The sequence below is a fragment of the Talpa occidentalis genome, unplaced genomic scaffold, assembly GCF_014898055.3.
Source record: "Talpa occidentalis isolate TD23 unplaced genomic scaffold, MPIMG_talOcc4v2.1 talOcc4.8, whole genome shotgun sequence".
Taxonomy (NCBI): Eukaryota; Metazoa; Chordata; class Mammalia; order Eulipotyphla; family Talpidae; genus Talpa; species Talpa occidentalis.
Genome location: NW_023605194.1, coordinates 111,928,237 through 111,949,092, shown reverse-complemented (window position 1 = coordinate 111,949,092; position 20,856 = coordinate 111,928,237). Strand labels below are relative to the sequence as shown.

Sequence of the window (20,856 nt, the reverse complement as noted above, 5' to 3'; positions counted from 1 at the left end):
GGTCCAGAAAATGTTAACACAATGAGCTGTGGTTATAGTATTGAAATACATGGAACAATTCCAACATTTGAAATTATGTATTTGGAAAAAAATGGTAATATTTCACATTAAAATATGAATATTTTGGAATTAACATCCCTATTTTTTCATTGTTTTGCCACATTTAAATTTAATTTGGGCTAAATTTCCTTAAATGTGTGTTTCTCCTCTTGCTAAATCGAATACATTGGGACTGATGAATAAGAATCCCATTACCCATGAATCTAGACAGGTTCCTCATGCAGGAACTTGCAGAATGGTTGAGCAAATTTCTAACAATTAAAAAGAAACCTGGAGTAGAGTATCAACCTTATGCCTGAAGCTCACCTCTCAGCCAGAGTTTGCTGTTCGTTGATTCCAACATTAAAAAGTACTGGATGCACATGAAGCAATTGTCCTTCCTTAATCTGCAAAGGCAGCGACTCAAACATCCTCGCTGGAAGCTTGACTTCTACCACGTAATGTTCACTGGAGGGAGCAGAGGACAAAAAGAAGCTGCATTGCTTATTTCACTCACTTTCATTTTATTTTAGATTCATTGGCAAGAAATGAGAGAAAGCAATTGGGATAGAATATTGAAATAACTTTTGGGTTGCTGTCTGCTTGGTTTGTTATTAATTCATTTAAAAACTATTTCATTTACTCCACTACTACATGACTTTCATTTACTCCACTACTACATGACTTGGCTTAAAGAATCACTCACATGTTTGGTGATTTCTCCATTAGTCTGAGACCCCGCAGGAAAGGGAAAATGGTGGGTTTGTTTTGTACACCAGGGTCATGGGCACAGAAAGCCTCAGTGTTTATTTTATTCTCTTAGACATTCTATAGTTTAAACTCTTAAATTTACACTTATGATCCACTATGAGTTCATTTTTGTGTATGGTGTAAGTTAAGGCTTTGAGTTCTTTTTGCTTATGAATAACCAGTTGTCAGAACACCATTTTTTTTTAAAAGATTCTCCATTGAATTATGTTGGCACATTTGTTGAAACTCAAGTAACTTTTGGGCCTCCCCTGGTGGCGCAGCAGTTGAGCGCTGGGCTGAGTAGCTGCCCGCAGCCTCTGTAGCTCCAGTTTGATCCCTGGCGACCGGTGAGGGTCCCACGTGGCGCGACAGACCTCTGCTGCTGCGCCTGCTGCTCCCCTCAGCAGTGTATTTTGTCAGTCTGCCTGTTCTGTTCCCCGCTCTGGCTCTGGTGAATTCTCTCACCCTCCCGCACTTCTGACTGTACCCTGTGCTTATATAAATAAATAAATAAATCTTTAAAAAAAAAAAAAGAAAATCAAGTAATTTTCTAGTATATTTACTTTCTACTGTATTCTAGTGTATCACTAGAATATCGAATCTGTTTCACTCATATCTATCTAGCTGTCTGTCAATCAATCATCTACCTACCTACCTACTGAGGTAAGAACTGTAATGGTATTGACTACTATGGTTTCATAGTAAGTTTTGAAATCAGATAGTATAAATCCTTCAACTTTGTTCTTTTATAAAATTGTTTTGGGTATTCTGGGTTCTTCATATTTCCATGATTTTTGCTTTAGCTTGTCAATTTTTATAAAAGGATTACTGGGATTTACATAGCAATTGTATTGAATCTATACATCAATTCGTGAAGAACTGTCATCTAAACAATATTAAATTTTCTGATCTGTGGACATGGACTGCATTTATACTTATTGGATTTAATATTTCTAAGTAATATGTTGCATGTTCTGTGTAAAAATCTTAGAGCACTTTGTTAAATTTACTCGAAGGACATTATCCCTTTGGATGCTATTGTGAGTGACAATGATGGTTATTGTGACAACTTTTCAAGAATGTGCACTTTTTTCCTCTCTAGTCCAAATCCAGGCAGACCCCCTTGCTAGTGAGACTGCAGGCTTTCAAGACCTGCCAGCCCTAGTGAAACAATGTGGAGCTGGGGCTGATAGGAAACCAGTCAAATGCCACTGACTCCAACTATCTTATCCATGGTTTACTATTTCCTCATGAATATGTCCTTCTAATCTGTATGATTTTGATTTATTCTTGCTGTCCTACTGGCTGCTTTAGATAATTCTGTCCTATTGGAGACAGGGATTGGCCAAGGCTCACATCTTCATTCTGGAAGCCCATTCCCTTTGGCATAACTTTTGAATTCAGATGTTGTGTCAAGAACTCCCCAGAAAAAGAACCTGTACCCTGGCTCCACCAAAGGGCCTGGTAAGCTTCCCTTATAAATTGTGACCAAGTATCAGCATCTCACTTTTGATAAAAATGGTCAAATAATAAAGTATGTTACTGTTTATCAGCTGTGTGTCTGAACAATTTTATTTCTCTTTCTTCCAATAAATGACAAATAAAGCATTAGTTTGCAGATGAAATTAGTTTTACAAGGATATGCTTTTTCTTTATGTATAAGAAACTGCCACCTTTCATTCAATCATGTGTCTCTAGGCATCCTTCATACAACATTTAAGGCTTATGGCTTATGTGTTTACTATCGGCAAGAAAACAAGTTTATATGAACTTTGATACTTCTTTAATTGCTAGCATGTAAAAGACTCTTTCTTTGTTACATTCATTTTTTATTGTAATCTGAGAGTATTTCAAATGTCAAACAGCCTCATGTAGTATTTGAAAGTGTTAACATCAGAATCATTAAAATTTGGAGGACTTCGGATTGAAATGATTTACTGTAGGCTATAATCTTCTGTTGGAGGTCTATGCTAAACACTATCACTTTTCTTAATTATTTCTGATAATTTACCCATCATACACTGACCTTCCAAACTACTTATTTAAAAGTATTCTCGGAAATTTTAGTCTGTGAGTGAATTGTCAAAAATAATTAAGAAAAATGGGGGTGAATGCCCCTGACATAGGAATACATCTTTCCTAAAATGTTGCTGCTTTTAACAGAATTTGATATAAAGTCGTCTCAAGAATTATGATGCTATTAACCAAATGATTCCAGCAAAAGTAAAAACATCCAGAGCTTTACACTAGATAGTAATGAAGAGAAAGATGTGCTTCTCATGCCTGCTATTCCCTTGAACGCCTCCTGTTTCATGGGGGAGCTTGGCCATGCTCATTTTGCTACACAACAACTCACAAATATTCATGAGGCTTCAAGGATTTCTAAATGGTCTTCCCCTGTCATGTCACCTACATTTATTTCTCACCAAAAAGAGAAGAAAAGAAAAAGATGCAAAACCAAATCTTAATTCTTCTTGGCTCTTCTGTCAGGAATTGATACAAATATCTAAGCGAGCTTGGTACTCAGGAAACTAGTACCACTTACCGCCTGCCTGTTATCACGGGTAAGACATCATTGGATTTGGCTTCAATTATTTTAAAAGTGACTTTCTTCAAATCGGAAATGCCAACGGCCATGTCCTCCAGCATCCCGATTTCATCACCTACACAAGGGAAATGAGTGTAGTTACACTACTGGAAAAAAATGCCACTTGGTATTGCATCTCCCCTGCTGGAATTCATTCTAGCATTTTCTGAATGAGTTCCTGAAGCTAGTGAATCCATTTTAAATGTTATCCCCCAGAGGCTGAATCAGGTTTTTATCAGTGAAACAAGGACTATTTCAACGGACATCCTGTCTCTGTCGCTGTGAAGAAAGGAGGAAGGAAGACACATTTGCTGGGAGAGAGAGGAAGTCTTAGCTCCTTTATGAAACTAAGCATCAAGCAGATCTTCTTACATTGGCAGGAATGGCATTAGATTTCTAGAATTAACACATATGACTCAATTGAAGCCCCCTGACCCAGGCTCATGCACGTTTTCTTTCTCAATATGCTGACAAATAAAGCCTAAGAATGAGTAAGAGGAAGAAACCCAATAAGATTCTAGATCAGTAGTGCCCAGCGCAAATATAATATGAACCATATATACAACTGCCAATTTTCTGGTAGATATATTTTAGGAGTAAAATAAAAAAGGTGAAATTAATGTTAATAATATATTTTACTTCACCCCAACACATCTAAAATATCATTTCAGTTATACGTCACTATCAATCATGGTATTGAATTGCTAATTGAAAACTGCTTGTTAACTAGTTTCTGCAGTCTGATGCACAAGCTGACTTGGACTGGACATTTTGAGTGCTCAGTAGCCGCGTCGGGCTCTGTTGACCAGCGCGGTTCTAGACATGCAAGGGTCGGGGCTTGACAAGTCCAGTCATTGCAACTATTTGGCAAAGAGTCTCTTAGATTAAGAAAAATCCAGATGGCTGCTCAGGACTCACAATGAAATCATCTGTAATTCCATTTTCAAAATATAGTTGGGAGGATTGAAAGGGCAGTGACAAGGTGACGCTTGCTCAACAGAGGCTCAAGTCTCACTCGTCTGCTCAGCTGAGGATCCCGGCCACACAGCCCTGTGCGCCGGCCGGGACGTGCCCCTGCCCCAGCATACTCACTGTATGTGCTCAGCAGGCCTTCATACTGCACGATCAGCCCCACTGTGCGCAGCTGCTGCAGGAAACCCGGGTCATGAAAACTTGTGTGTATTTTAATGATGAAGCCACACACCAATCCAGCAAGCTAAAAAAACCCAGAAAATCGAAGAAATTTACCCAGGTCAGCAATGTGATTATTTTATAAATATTTGATAACCTTTGAGGCATCAACGATTTAATTAAACATTTCCAAGCATGTGTAACAAAACGATAATGATGATATATACAATTGTACCCGAGCTGATAGTCTGGGATCCGGCTGGGTGGCCGTGCTGGGAAGGGGAAGGAGCGTGGACAGGGGAGGGGCGAGGTTGACATGTCTGCAAATCCTGTCGTGAAACCGTAAAGTCACTTAGCACTTCCAAGTCATAAAGTCGTATTATTATTGGTATAGGTCAAAAAGGTTCAACTGCACTCATTTCACAGAGTCACTGAGAAGACACATGAAGAACCTGATTAATGTGCTGGATGCCACTGGCAAACTGGAGCATCCATGAAATAGTGTGGTCCCACAAGCTCTTTTTTTTAAACATTTATTTATTTATGCATACAAGAACTGGGGTACAGGCCAGAGGTGCGGGGGTTGAGATGATTCACCAGAGACAAAATGGGGAGCAGATCAGGTGGATCTGCTGAAATACACTACTGAGGGGAGCAGGGGGGAGACAGGAGAGGTCTGCTGCGCCATGTGGGTATCTCCCTGGCCGGGGATGGAACTTGTGCTGCAGTGGTAGGTGATAGCTTCATAGCACTGAGAATTTAACCCCTGCACCACAAGGGAGGCCCCCCCATAAACACTTTACAAGTGAAATCTGGCTCTCATTTATTAGGAATCAGACCTGGGAACCAGGACTGGAAGAAGCCTCTCCCTCAGAGATAAGCAGGTCAGCGGGAGACCTCCGGGGCACGGGGAGAACACCAGCCCCTGGGCCGGGTGGCACCTACCGCCTGGCTGAAGACCACATCTCTCCTCAGAGTCAGCATCAGGCACTGCGGCAGGCTGTAGGCCAGCTCCTGGAGGAGCACGAACGTCAGGGACTGCCTGGCCCGGTTCACCACCTCTCCCATGCAGTCTTTCAGGGTGAGGACGAGCGGGCACAACTGTTCGTACCAGTCTCCTGCGACAGGGGTAGAGCGGCAGGGTTAGAGGGAGGAGTCCGGAGGCAGGCCCCCGTACTACTGTTCGATTAAGTCAAGGATGAACAAGGATTCAATTTGAAGTTTTCTGATTCAAGTCTCTCCTCTGGACTCCTAAGGCCTCTAGCCACGTCCATGGCTTTCTGCATGTGGTGTGGTCAGGGCATTTCAGTAGAGCTGCTCTCCTTTCTGCTCAGGTCTAACTTGTGCTCTGTGTGTGTCTGAGGGGGTGGCGACAACAAGCTCTTCCCATGCCAGCAAAGAAGTGTTCCTGGATTTCCCTCGTTTTCACTGCAGCAATGCAGGCGACAGTCACCTTCCCCTTGCTGTCCCTTCCCCTCACCCAGTCTCACAACACTTTACCTGGCCTCTTACCTGCTCTTCCTCCTCAGCCTCCCCTTCCCTCAAATTTTTCTGTTGTGTTGCTAAAAGGAGTCTTCCAGTAGGTGTGGATCCCTGCCCACCTCGTACTCTTTTTGCATCCTTATTTAAAATACTTTAGAAACACAAAAGCATTCAGAATAAAGTCCAGATGCATAAGAGATCCTCCACTTTCCCATCTCTGTCCAGTCTTCTCTCTCAGAACTACCTCCCTGGCAGTCTTGAGTCCCAAGTGAACTGAAAACATGTATTTCCCCAACCCTTCCCTGCCCTCTCTTCTCCGTGTCTTCTCAATCCTATCATCAGCCCTGGCACGCCCTTCCTCCACCATCCTCCTGACGAACACCTGATCCTCTCTGCAGACTTCAGAGTTTCTCTCTTCAGGAAATCTTCCTGGATTGTCCCTTATCTACACCCACTTGCTTTAGTTTGGGTTGGTGCTCACATCCCCTGGCCCTTGCTGGTCTAGGACTAGCCACTTACTGAGAACAAGGAATCTATGTTTTAATCACTGAAGCTCTGAAACCTTGGTGAGTATCTGGCACAAAGTAGATGCTCAATAAGTCTTAATTAAATGAGTAAAGTAACAAAATGTATAATGAAAATTTGTAAAGCTTTAAAAATATGTGAAGGCCAAGTTTTTAACAATATCTGGAACTCAAAAGCTTTTCTTCAAATCAGGACACAAAATTGAAACCATCTGTGCTATTTGTACATCTAGATTTCTAACATGTTTCAATTATATAATTATGACTCCGGCATATGATATAAAAACAAGTTATATTCTATTTTGATTTACTTGGAAATCAAAGTCCTGACAAATGTCAAGTATTTTAAATTCTGGACTGTGTGACATTCCATTAATATATAAATAAAATAACAGTAGTATGACAAATACAATTTGATAGAAATGAGTGCATGCCAAAAAATTAATTATGAATTAGGATCTGAAGTGGGATGGTCTTCTCGGTACAGAGGGGTAAATCTTCATCGTGAGTGATGCTGGAGGTCAATAATCTGTTAAGACCTTGGAGGAGTAATAAAGAATGATAAAAAGAATCATAATTGCTACTATACCATGTCTGCTGCCACTTATTTATTTTATGTTGTGCTTCAATAGACTAAATGAAATAAACCAAAATGGCTCAAAGGATAATTACTGACCCCAACTCGATAAAAAGATCTGCTTTACTGATACTCTATGTAAATGCTTTCATGGTGAAGCATAATGCAAAATACATTACATGCCAGGGACATTAACACTTGTTATTTTAAGAGCCGAAGAAGAATTAAGTGTTATGATAGGAATAAAAAACACTAGAGGAAGAGGAATACAATCAAAACCCATTAAATCTGTGATCATTTAACAAAGGACTCACCTGCGGGCAGCCCAGGATATAATGCACACAGTGGCTCAATTTAAGCAAGCATCCATTAATTCTTGCTCCCATATCATTAGCATATGCAAATTCAGGGACATCAGACTTGTTTTGAGAACAAAAGATACACCAAACAGGCACCAAGAAAGAATACTCTCTATGTCTATGTTTTTCATATTTACATTCTTTAAATTTTCCCTCCCACGTCATGATTTAACTACTGGTCTCTATAGGAGTGCATAGACTGAGACACAGACACAGAGAGAAAACAAATGTTGCAACAAGTGACCCAGGTGAAGATCTTAAAAGATAGCACCCCGCAAACCTGGCTTAGATCTGTAGAGGTCTAAGGAGTTGGCAACAGAAAATCAAGCTCGTGAGCAGTAGGTGGCGCTGTTCCATCAGGCTGAGGTAGGACTGCTTGGTCACTCGTGTCATTCAAGTTAGAATTTCTACTCTTTCATACATTTGCTTAATTCCCAAAGCGTATGGATATAATGTCTAGACGACACGCGCTGAACCACCCTATGTCAAGTCATCAGTGACTTGATGAGGAGTGGGAGATGCTCTTTGTAGTCAGAGAATAGGAAATTAACAGAAGTGCCCACTTTTTCCCCTTAAAAGATACTGACAGTTCAAATTAAATGTAACTTTTGTTTTTCTCTTGAAAGCCTTTAAAAGTGGAATCTCTGCAGATTTAGTGATTTACGCACAATAATTTCTTTACTCCTAAAGCCAATCTCACACTTACTGAACCAGGGGGATTTTAATTATAAATTGCAATCTGGAAAAAAAAAAAAAAAAAGGAGAATCTGAATTTTAGCTCAACTAGAACAAAAGTGGAAACTTGAAGAAAAAAAGAAATACCCCGATATTCTAAATCTAGGAGCACTGTTGACGCTTGTCTGATACATTATTCCAGTGTTTCCATTACTACAATTACATAGGCTTTTTAGGGCTAAAATAAGGAAAATGGCAATATAAAAAGCATTAACTATGAGAAAATTATAAGTTTGTGATTAAGGTAGAAAAACTTAAAAATAGCAGTAGCTTTCTTATGGAGAAGCTTAAGTAGGAAAGCTAAAAATACGTTCATTTCTAGAATAGAAACAATTACAAAATTTAAGTTCACTTCATAAAGGAAAACTTCACAGGCAAATGCAAGCTGCAGTGATGACAGGTTTTGTTTCCTGTTCTTACTCGGTGTAAATCCCGGATTCTGAAATAGCACGAATCCGGCTATTTCCAAATCATTCACATAAAGTAACAGCAGATGCTTTAGTTTTCCCTTTAAATCTATTTCTGGAGAAAGAAAAAAGCTTCAGCTCTTGACAGTCCCGAGACCATCGTCCTGCCGGCCTCACCTTCCTGCCTCTCTACCTGTCGCGGTGTTCATGTTTGTTTTGTCCTCGTGATAAAGCCATTTTCTGGTGGGGATGAAGATGGTGTTCACTTTGCATTGTCTAATCGGAGAGAGAAATCCTGGCACACACACATCTACTCTTCTACATTTGGTTTCTTCAAGTTTCAACTAAGATTTTACACACTCACACACTCACGCTGTCATACACATACTCTCACACACACCCTCATACTCACCCCAAACACACACACTGTCATACACATACTCTCACACACACCCTCATACTCACCCCAAACACACACACTGTCATACACATACTCTCACAAACACACTCATACTCACCCCCCCACACACATACCCCACACACTCTCACACATACACTCACACACACTTAGACTGTCATACACTCACTCTCACACATACACTCTCGTATACACACAACTCTCACACACATTGTATCCTCAGGCAGGTGGGGGCAGGACTCACCACTGTCCTGTCACCCCCGCCTCTCGGGAGCTACCTGGCCTGGCAGCACTGATGTGCCCACACTGTCTTCCTGTCTGTTCCTCTTGGGCTCTTTCCAGTGAGGGAGGAAATATGAAGAGAATGTTTTAGTGTCTCTATAAAAAACTCAAACTCCTTAATCCTAAGGCCAAAAGCAGAGTCTTTCCTCAGGAAAACATGAAATGTGTGTGGCTTAGCCAGGCTTTTCCTGGGCTTTGTGGAGAGCGTTGGAGGCTGTCCAGGCAGCGCCTGTTTCCCAGCTCTTTGCTCGTTTCTGTAACACATTCAAGGGAAGCTCAGAGAGGGATTCGCAGGACTGCCGGGCCCTCACACCTCCTCCCACTGCCCTGCTCTCCACAGGACACACGTGGCCTCCCAGCTCCATGCTCTTATTTTGCTCAGGAGTAAGTGAAAGAGCCAAATATCAACCAATGGCTGCAGAGCATGACATTTTCTAATTTTCTTCTCAGGCGCTTGGTCTTCTTTGCTCATTTGAATAACCCACGGCACAAAAGCCATTGTTATTTTTGTTACTACAACCTTTTAGACATACAAAACAATCTCCCCCAAAAAACACAAGCTAAAAGACTGCATGCCCTTTAATTTCAGGGAAGAGGTAAGAGAGGAATATAAGTCACTCCTAGTATTCACTTAAGTCGAGGAGAAGATGATGAGCTGCAAGTTGGGCCACTGGGCTGGTCTGGGGCGTGGGGGTTAAAATTCCCAAGGTGGTGAAGAAAACAGAGACCAAGCCCACAGCCGCCGGGTGTGTGCTCTGCCCCGACCTCAGGGAGCACAGGCCTGGCAGTGATTTTGTGTTTGGCGCAGAGCGTGGGGAGAGTGATCCCCCTGCCTGGGGTCCTGGCCTTGGGTGGCCTCTGTCTGCTATCAGTCTGGGTAGGGCTGTCCCTGGGGCCCTGCGTGAGGGTCCTGCCTTGCAGGTACAGTTTTCCAATGTGAATATCAACTGGAAGATTTACCTCATCATAAGGCTTCCTCTCCAGAAATTACATAGTGAAGCTCCTTGGTATCATACATGTGCCCACTTCAGCCACAGACCCTTGACACTGGCTCACAGGATGCCTCCAGGTATCCAGACAATCCCAGGCTTTGGGGCATAGAAACCCGGCTAATGAGACAAAAGATGAGCAACCAGGGGTGGAGAAACACCTTGCTGAGGCTTGGCTGCCCTCAGTGCTCCCTCCCACCCCCAACACCCTGACACTCAGGAGGCTCAGAGTCTTTCTAAGGCCTCGTCCATCTTTATGATCTGCCTCCTGTTTCACTATTGATCTTACTTTGATGAATACTCGTGTCTTTCTTATATCACTTTTCTCCCCCTTTTTTCACTGCCATCATGAGAAAAAGTCATTAGACAATAAAACCTCTTGGACATGAGGTCCCGTGGGGACCCCAACATTTATCTCACAGCCCTACCCTCGGGCAGTAAAGTATGGTACAGTGAGATGTGTGAATACCTACGGGAAAAGGGGGTGTGAAATGCTCTGTAAAAGTTGAGACAGTGGGTACGCCCCCCCCCCCATGGCACAGCGGTTGAGCGCTGGGTTGCGAAGCTGCCCGCGGCCTCTGCAGTGCCGGTTTGATCCCCAGCTGCTCCCTGGCCACCGGTGAGGGTCCCACATGGAGCACAGACCTCTCCTGCCGCCCGCTGCTCCCCTCAGCAGTGTACTTCGGTCCTTATGCCTGCTCTGCTCCCCGCTCTGGCTCTGGTGAATCCTCTCACCCTCCTGTGCTTCTGACTGTACCCAGTGCTTGTATGTATAAATCAATCAATCAATCAATCAATAAAAATAAATAAATCTTTAAAAAAAAAGTTGAGACAGTGACAAAAACAAGTTTAGAAGAGTTGAGGGGTGAGAGCCTTCACCCCTGTGGGAAGTCATATTCATTCACAGTCGTGTTGTTCCCTTAAACACTGAAGTGAGTCCTGAGTAGTGGGGAGGGGTGCTCAGGAGATTCCGGAAAGGCTGCAAGGGCGTAGGCAGAGGCCACCCCCAACGGCAGCCTGTGTGGGAATAGTCTGGGAAGGGCACCTGGCTTGATAACACAAGGTCCCCTAGACAGAGGCCATTAACTGACTTTGTGGATTCCAAAAAGGGGCGCAGGGGTTGCTGAGGGGAAAGGAAGAAGCAGAGGGTGGCTGAGATGAGTCAAGAACCTGGAAAAGGCAGGGATAAAGTGGAAGTAAATGTGGAGCCTGAAGCCAAGGGGATGAACAATGGAGAAAGGTAAGTGGGCAGACACCACAGTAGGGGCAGGGAGGGGCTGGTGGTGGGTGGGGAGAGAAACGAGAAGGTGCAGAGTGTGCGAGAGAAAAGCCAAAGGCCGGATCTAGAAATAACAGGTATCAAGGAAGAGGTTCATGCCACCCTGGGAGGGAGGTGGTCCCCGAATGCTGCTCTGCCTTGTTCCTCGCTCAGCGTGGTCGCACAGCCCCCGGGCATTCACCCAAAGGACCAAAACGTGTCCCCAAGTGCAGTCCTTGCAGTATCGCTGCACTGTGTTCCACGGCAACCTAAGGTCAGTGACTGATCTTGGCACTTTCCAGATGGATTAGAGAGGAGTGAACTGCTCTGCTCTGTTCTGCGCTGAGAACAAAGGCCACCTTTTCTCGTGTCAAGGAAACCTTGTTTGTTTAAACCCTGCCAGCCTGAGAATACAGTGTCATAAAACTTCTAGTCTTGCTCTTAGAAAAATAGCAAAGGAAATGCATCAGCTGATATCCTGGTTAAACTTCTCATTTTGTAGCACAAAGTCAGAACCCTTAAGTAAATTCTGCTAAGACAGTTTCCAGGAACTAAATCCATTAATCAAACAAGTTCTATATTTATTGTAGCACAAAAGTTTTGAATCAGGGGCTATGCTGGGTGGGGCAGAGTCACACGTCTTTTTGATGGACTGATTTTGCCTTTTGGCCTCAAAAGAACCATAACTTCAGGACTGTGGCTGACACACACACTGAGCAAACAGAATCAACTGCATCAGTCAGAGGTCATTGGGCAACCTGAGATCACCAGTACATCTGCATCAGAAAGTTCTTGTAATTTAGATTTTGACCAGGGTCTGAAATTGAGGAGAGAAGTAGTGGCTGTAGAGTTGATTGAACCCTGAAAAGAATACAGCATCCAGGGGAGAGGTGGAGAAAAGATCTCCATGAAGTGAGCTAGGTATGTAGTAGTTTTCTGGAAAATTCCAAGGCTAGCAGACTATAGCACACCATTGAAAAAAACATCTTGATAAACATAATAGAAGTCTCATGTAAATCGATTTAACTTACAAAGTGCTGAGTAAGTAGGCAACTAACCAAACATTAATACTACACCATTTCTCACCATACGCCACTCAGTCATCATATGCGCCAAATTCCCAGGGGGAGATATGAATCTCTCTTTTTCTCTGTTTATTCATTTTTTGTGGGTGTGAGTATCACCATATTCATGAGAAACTTCAGTAATTTTCCAAGTGTAATTGTGAACACATGGCAATTCTTAATTTGTGCCTAAGGAAAATTCCATAGTAATCCTCCAAGCCATTGATCGGTTTTCATGGAGTTATCTTATAACATTATTAATTTGTGTCTAATAAAACTTACTATTTTGTTAAAAGGGTGAGAGCAAGACAATGATCTGTATGGATTGAGATTAGTGATGCCCTTTCCTGGGATAAGCAGCACCTCCCAGGGGTTTAAAAGGCTCTCAGTCCAGACCCTGATTGGCTTGGCAGTGACAGGTGACTTCAGCTCTTCCTCTCTCATCCATTAATTGTGTGGACCTACTATGAGTATTGCAATAGTTATGAGTCAATGCAGGCATTTTTAACGAGAGTTTTTAGCATATATTCAGCAACCCATAAATAGCAGCTACTATGTTTAAAAAATGGAAACAATTATAAATTTCTAGTTACCCAATGTCTGCCACCTACCAGCATTGTTCATTATACCCTTCCTTCTCTCCTGGTTCTGACCTGAGCTGTTTCCTCTCTAGCTAAGACCAGCTCCTCTGTCTTAGCCCTTCTCACCTACCTAAGAATATTCCTCCAGCAACTCCCCCCATTAGTCTACATTATAAGTCTGTCCTTGTGTTACTGTATTCTTCCCATCACCAGCGCACAAAGGTGATGCTTCTTCCCCGCCTTTAAAAACAAACATACCCCACTCCACCCTCCTGCCCCCTGTAGCATCACCGTTTCTCTACCTCCTTTCACATTTCACAGTGAGATGTCTCAAGAGTAAAACTATCTCCACTTCCTTTTCTTCCTCTCCCCTAGTTCCATTGGGTTTCAGTGCTCACCCTCTTTAAGCAATTCTTGCCAATGTCACCAACATTTTCATGTTGCTAAATCCAAAATCACTTCTAAATCCTAAAGTGAACCCAAAGTCACCTTTCAGTCCTGATTTTCCTTGAAAGAAAAAATCATTTTTGATTATGTGGTATCTTTATTAGCATAAATCTTTAGAACTGGCAGAGACCTTAAAAACTTGAAGATGATCTTTATTTTACTAACAAAGAAAGTGAGGTCCAGAGAAACTAAGTGATCTGACAGAGTTATGTGGCCAAAGAAGTAAATTGTGGACTTGCCAGAAATCTTGGCTCTGTGTCCGGTGCTGTTCTGCTACATCATAATTTATTGTCCATTTTTTTTTTTAAGGGAAACAGCAGTTTTCTGATAAGACTGGATATCATAATACACAATTACGTAAAACCTAAGTTTATAATAAAAATATCTGTGGTATCTTGTAATTATTTTTTTTCCTTTTTTTAAGATTTATTTTTATTTTTATACAAGAACTGGGGTACAGGTCAAAGGCACGGAGGGTGAGTGGATTCACCAGAGACAGATTGGGGAACAGAACAGGCAAATGGACTGAAATACACTGCTCAGGGAAGCAGTGGGCAAGACAGGAGAGGTCTGCCGCGCCATGTGGGCAGCTCCCTGGCTAGCTGGGAATCGAAATCCCACTGCAGAAGCTGAGGACAGCTTCACAGCGCGGTGCTCAACCTGCTACGCCACCAGGGAGGCCCTCTTGTAATTATTTTTTATCAAGTATCTTTAACACTTCAAAGTTGTTTCACTGACAGAACTATGAGTTTCTAAAAGCCTGATTCACTGATTTTTCTTTCCCAATGAAAATCTAAACATCCATGTATAGAATTCATAAAATTCAAGGATATTATTATATCTTGTGATGAAAACGGTTTGTGCTTGTATCTTTGCATTTTACCAAATAAAACAGACTTCTCACATATTATAAAACCGTTGAAATAATTGTCTAATGTTGAGTATGAGTTTTGAAAACAAAATGATCTTCATGCAGATATACATAAATATGCACATATATTAAAGACGGTCACTAATAACTTCAAGAAAAAATGTCTAAGCGTTTCTAGTCAGGTAGTAGTTCCAGAGCAAGGTGATTAGGCCTTTTTTTCCCATAAAATTTGTGTCTCTTCCTTGCCAAAATTATGTTAGGCTGAGGAGATTCAAGAGCAAAACACAAAAAGATAGTGTCAAGCCTAGTGGGAAACAGAATATTTAAAACAACATTTACAAAAACTGGTGATTTAGAGGCTTCAAACCAGTGGCCCATGGACCAGCTTTATTAGACCCTCAAGTATATTCTATTTTGCCTTCTCATATTTTAATCATCAATAAAATTATTGACCTTTAAAAATTGGGGTAGTTCTCTAAAGATTGAGATTTATCTGAAACATCAGAAAAAGTGATAACTGGAGGCCCAGATTGCCCTGGGCCCGTGGCGCCTCCTCCCACGCTCCAGTGCCTTTCCATTACACTCACTCTTTGAGAATATCTTGCATGAGTCCTGTGGGTCTCTCTACGTGCAATGCGGAAAGCATGACTACATCATTTGCAGGATCTAATGAGAAATAAAATTGTGAGACCACCGTTCAAAGAGCAGGAAATAAGCTTTTTCCTTTCTTCCTCAGTGTTGTGTCTCTCGACCTGTCACGGTGATTTCTATTTACTCTTGCATGTCATACTCCCTCAGACTTTGGGGTGCATGAGCACAGAGACTCAAATGACCCAGCCTGGCCTTGACTCATTTGCTCTCATACCAGGCTCCTCGTATATTACATGTTAAGGGAATTTTGATGTTGGGAAGGACAGGAGTATTAAAGAAACTCTAACCAGTAGTAAATGACTAACTCTGTGACCTGCATGGATAGTTACCTCAGATGGAGGAGGAAGCAGTGACACTTGAAGTCAGCAGGGGCTCATTAAGAAAAATTATGTGACTGGAACTCCATCCTCTTTTTTGACAGGGTTGTATAGCTGGGCAGGTTAGAAAAAGGTCATCAGTGACACAGGATATTTGCTTTGCACCAGGCATTTCATGGGACCCTTGCGAAAGGCAGAAACAGGCCATGCAGTCACAGGAGTAGATGCATATGCAGCCCCCAAAGAGTAGCATTTCAACTGTATTTCAATGCACACAGTTATTTTTTTGTGTTGTGCCTCAAGGGCCTGTGTTTATCTCTGTTTTCCCATCATTTTTATCTATTACTTCTATGAATGGGCAAGAAATGTTTATAAAATGTGAATAAAATAAACCCGAGTAGGACAGCAGAGAAGATGGATGAAAGGAGCTGGTATTTATCAGCGAGCGCTCACAGTGTATTATCCTGCAGTCATGGGCTTAGGCATCAATCTCCTCTGTAGAACCGAGATAGACCATGTCTTAATTTCCTTGTGCCCCATATACTTCACAAATTCTAGCACATCACTGGGCTTAAATATTATAGCATCATGAGAAACCTGAAGGATAGGTCAGATTTAGCAAGGTGAATGGGAAACAGTAGATTTACTAGTAAAATGTGGTTGTCAAAAGAGCTAAAACTTAGATATTATTAATAGAAGAATAGTATCTAAAAGTAGGGAGGTGGTTGTTCTGTGTTACTCTGAAGCTATTCCTTTGAAAAATGGTTTAAAAAGTGACAAAATAAAAAGGCATGATGGTTGGTCTCAGATAAGATTTTAGCTGTAATGTAGAAAAGGAAAATAAATGCGTTTTGCTTGTTGCAAAGGATTAGATCTGGGCCAGTGAATAAAATCAAAGGAAACCCATTTAGATCTACACCTGGAGTATGCCAGTCTAGGAAATACACATGGTTTTCTACGGTGGAGATCTGTATCACAGGTTTGGTGAAATTGGCAGAGATAATGTAGATAAGCTTCTTTACATAAATTTAGGAGGTTTAATTGCATAATCTTTAAGGGGATATCAAAATCTGAGATTCTAATATGCACTGGTTTTATCCATGAGTCTTCAACTTATTATGAAAATGAATGCCTGTGCTATTGTAAATACTCATAAATATGTTCAAGCGTACTGAAAAATCAATGAGCAATCTTGATAGTTCAGAAAACGTGCAAATATATATACACATTTATATTCATGTATATATGTATATTCAAATTAATGTAAATGTATGTATATATGTATATACACATATATGGAAGTTCGCTATTTTATTATTTGTGTTGAGCACAGTAGAGGAAGTCTTAGCACAGTATGTTCACTTGAAAGTCAATTTATGAAGACATATTGTACAATCCTAGCTCTAAAGAAAAAAACCTTTAAAAGAAACAAAAAACTTTCTAAACTACAGATTTAAAATATATGTATGTATATGTGTGTATACACATAGACACATGCATATATGTAGTGAAGCAAATATAAATTACAACTATGATGTAAAAATAGAAAGATAATGGTCAAGAAGGAGAAATGCCTAGGCTTGGCCTAGGCTATGAGAATTCAAAATGTATCCTTAATATAAATACAATTGTCAAAACATGAACAAATATAAAAATTCCAGAAATTGATTCGAGAGGAGAAAGCATACCATTTACAAAAATGAACATGTTGTAAAATATATTTAAACAAATAAATCAAAAAAGAAATGGAAAAAAAATATTTACTGGACTTAATATGTACAGAAAGAAAACCAAACTAATACCACCAGAAGAAAATAATCACTGATACATAACGTGGCTAGAAATGCCTGTCAGTATCACAGAACCCATTACAATAAATTCTAGATGGTATAGGTCACTCGCTGAATCAATTCATTAATTAGTTGTTATAAGAAAAGGATATGACACCTTTTCCACTCCATGCACTGGGGATAAATATGGAGCTACTGAAGAAGTGAATTCCAAAATAATGTTTTGAAATGGAGCATTGTTATATAATGTCAAACTTCACAAATAGCCAGAAATTACAACATATTTCCCATCCAAATTGGTGTGAAGTCAGGGAAAATATTTAAGACTGGGAAGACGTCAGTTAAAATGGTGCCTGTGGTTGTTGCTGCTGAGAGTGTCTATTGTTACACAGAACCATCAAATTGTTCCTACCCACGCAAATGTTGCTTTTTAGATGCTGTTTACAAAAAAAAAAAAGCCAGGTTCCAGGAAAAATAGTTCCACCTAAGCCTGGGTGGTACCCTAGGGTACCTGGGGTGCCAGGGAGTATGGGAGAGGCAAAAACCGTGAGGCAGGAAGGGGGGTGAAGACTGTGCTGGGGAACCAGAAAAGGTCCCTGTGGCCAGCAAGAAGGAGCCCCCAGTGGCTACCTACAGACCAACCTGACCCTCAAACAAATAATAACAGAACCAGAGAACAAAATTAGTATTTATGAGTCCATGCTAATGTAAACAAATAATTGCTTAAGAAAATACGTGGGAGGGAAGGGATAACTCTTTCTTATAATTCCATTCCTAGTGCTCTAATGGGGGAAATGTCAAAAGTGTAGTTAGAGACTTAGATGTTCAGATGCTTCTATATAACTTGCAGCACTGTTATTATAATTAAATACTTAAAATAGTGGTTTATTTGATGAACTAATTTATTGTCATGACCTTCTCATTTCCAGAAAACTTACATCAGGAACTATGCAGAACATAATGTGTATTTATAATGTGCATTTCAGTTTGGTCACAGTAGATTGAGTGTGTGTGAGTGTGTGTGTGTGTGTGTGTGTGTGTGTGTGTGTGTGTGTGTGTAGAGAGAGAACTATGTTCAAAATGGTTATGTCTGACTGAAATGAGAAAACTAAAATCATACACAATCTTATTTGTTTCTCTTTCCAATTTTTCTAAATCATTATGCCTTTTCTTTTTTTTTTTTTTTGGCTTTCTTTGTTTTCTAATTCCATTTGTCAGAATAACAGAGAAAGAAAATTCCAAAGGGAGTTTTATTTTTTAAAATCATTTGGACTTCTTTTTTTTTTAATTAATAAATTTTATTTTTATATTCCCCATACAATTGCAATCCCCCCATTCTGACCCCAATCCCTCCCCTCCCGCCTCCCACCCCCCAAAAAGTGTCTCTGGTTCATAGTTTTTGTTGATTTTGATTTTCACTTTCTTATAGTTATTCATTTTCCTGGTCCCTTATTTAAGTTTTCTAGATTCCTGCTATGAGTGAGACCATCCGGTATTTTTCTTTTTCTTTTTGGCTTATTTCACTGAGCATGATCCCTTCCAGCGTCATCCATGTTGCTGCAAATTGCATGTGTTTATCTTTTTTGAATGCTGAGTAATATTCCATGGTATATATGTACCTTTTCTAATAAAATTTTAAAATGCAGGTAAGCTGGGGCACCTATTAATGAATGTATATCTCATGTATCTATATTTGAAATAGGTTGGGAAATAGTATAGGCGAATACAAGCAGTTTAGGCTATTCATCTGCTTTATAATAGTCCAAAATGGGACTAACACTTTCTCTACTTTATTGCTTTGGGTGATAAAAGTTAGGATAGAAACTGGAACTGTTTTTTCTCTACTATAAAGAAGATGTTAATAAAATGATAATAATAAGAATTAATAATGTGTTGTTTTGTAATGAATTGAGCACTGTTTTATAAAGGAATAAAAATAAATTTTTATGAAATAATTGAGGTAATCAGTTCTTTTTTTATTTATGCATACGAGAGCTGGGGTGTAGGTCAGAGGTGTGGGGGGTGAGAGGATTCACCAGAGACAGCATAGGGAGCAGAACAGGCAGATCTACTGAAATACATTGCTGAGAGTGAGACAGAAGAGGTCTGCTGTGCCATGTGGGTAGCTCACTGGCCGGGGGTTGAACTCATGCCATAGCTTCATACTGCTGAGAGTTAACCCCCTGCGCCACCAGGGAGGCCCTGATGTAATCAATTCTACTCCAACTAGGCAGTAACAACCTCATATATTTGAAGATACTGGGATACACATTCATTTGTAAACATCTATTTATATATTGTTAACATCCTTTCCTATGTACCAATATCCTCTCCAAAACATGCACACTGTAGACAATTGTCTATCACGCGAATCATTCACAAACATTTGAATTTTGAAATTATTTGATTGTAATTTAACAATTTTCAGTCAAAAGTATCTATTTCATTTTACACATTTAAATAGTGTCTTATCTCCCAAACATGTTTATAGCAAAAAAGAATAGATGAACTAGAGGTGAATGATGAAGGGAAGGCGACACAATCAAACCGAGAGGTCACCGTTTTGTAATTTGACTCTAACCTGCTGATCCAGGTGTGAATCCATGTTGGTAGCAACTTGTATAGCAACCGAATAAAAGCGATTCCTCTAATCTTACAGATAAATTATCTACCATATATTTTGACTTTTAAAATGCAGTTTTTGATCACCTGGGTAATAATCTTCTGGTAGAATGCAGTGATCTAATGTATCCTTTCAAATAGTTTGGAACTCTCTTCTCTTCAATGATTTTTTTTTTTTTTTGAAACATCAAAGCAAAAAAATATAGCAAAATCCAGCATCCCTTTCTTATTTCTTCTAAAAAAATACTAGGCTTTGAAAACTCATCAATGGCCAGAATAAGTCACTGAAATGAATGCTGCCTCTTTACCTCATTTTCTAGAGCACAGCACAGTGTCTGGCTCAGAAATGATAGTCAATAAATGTTCAATTAAAGAAAATTGAAGTACACCAGTTCTTTATGACATAAGCTATGACAAGCTTTCATATTGATTCATGTGAAGTCATGAAGCTGGGCAAGATTCATTAGTTTAATAAAACTAATACTATTAAAAAAGAAAATCCCCATATGTAGTTAGACTAAACAGGTGTGAACAGAAAAGGACATGAGTGTAAATTTTGCACCTCTGTGCATACACAGTATAGACAGAGGGACAATCTGTAATCTAAAAACTTTATAAAGTCATTATTTACAAATATGATTTAGAAATGGTTCTGCTGTTAATCAAGTGATGCAAGATTTATGTTTCACATAATTAAATTCTTGATGAAAATATGAGTAATGAAAAATCAGGAAAACAAATTGGGAAGACATAAATTTAATTTTATAATCACCCGTATTTTCTTAAAGTAAAAGGAAAAGCAGATTTCTTAAGAAGAGGGAGGGGCGACACTGTTATACTTTTCAAACATTTTGAGATACTTTGTGAAATGGGACAATTCTAACATAAGATCTTACTACCATAAAGACATGCAATATTTGTCTAAGTTTTTGTTGGCAAAATTAATTAAATTAATAAGAAATTACAACCAAAAGG

General features: G+C 40.2%; 1 protein-coding gene across 8 annotated transcripts in view; it reads right to left on the bottom strand.

Moving 5' to 3' along the window:
• The window catches only part of INPP4B (inositol polyphosphate-4-phosphatase type II B), a 543,252-nt gene that overhangs the window by 61,012 nt on the left and 461,384 nt on the right, over positions 1-20,856 (bottom strand). For all 8 annotated transcript variants that reach the window (XM_054690015.1, XM_054690016.1, XM_054690014.1 and 5 more), the window contains 4 exons: positions 5,453-5,625; positions 4,469-4,592; positions 3,335-3,452; positions 367-507 (listed from right to left, as the gene is read on the bottom strand). In XM_054690015.1, coding sequence (XP_054545990.1) covers positions 367-507; positions 3,335-3,452; positions 4,469-4,592; positions 5,453-5,625 — 556 coding nt within the window. The remainder of the gene's footprint in view (positions 1-366; positions 508-3,334; positions 3,453-4,468; positions 4,593-5,452; positions 5,626-20,856) is intronic.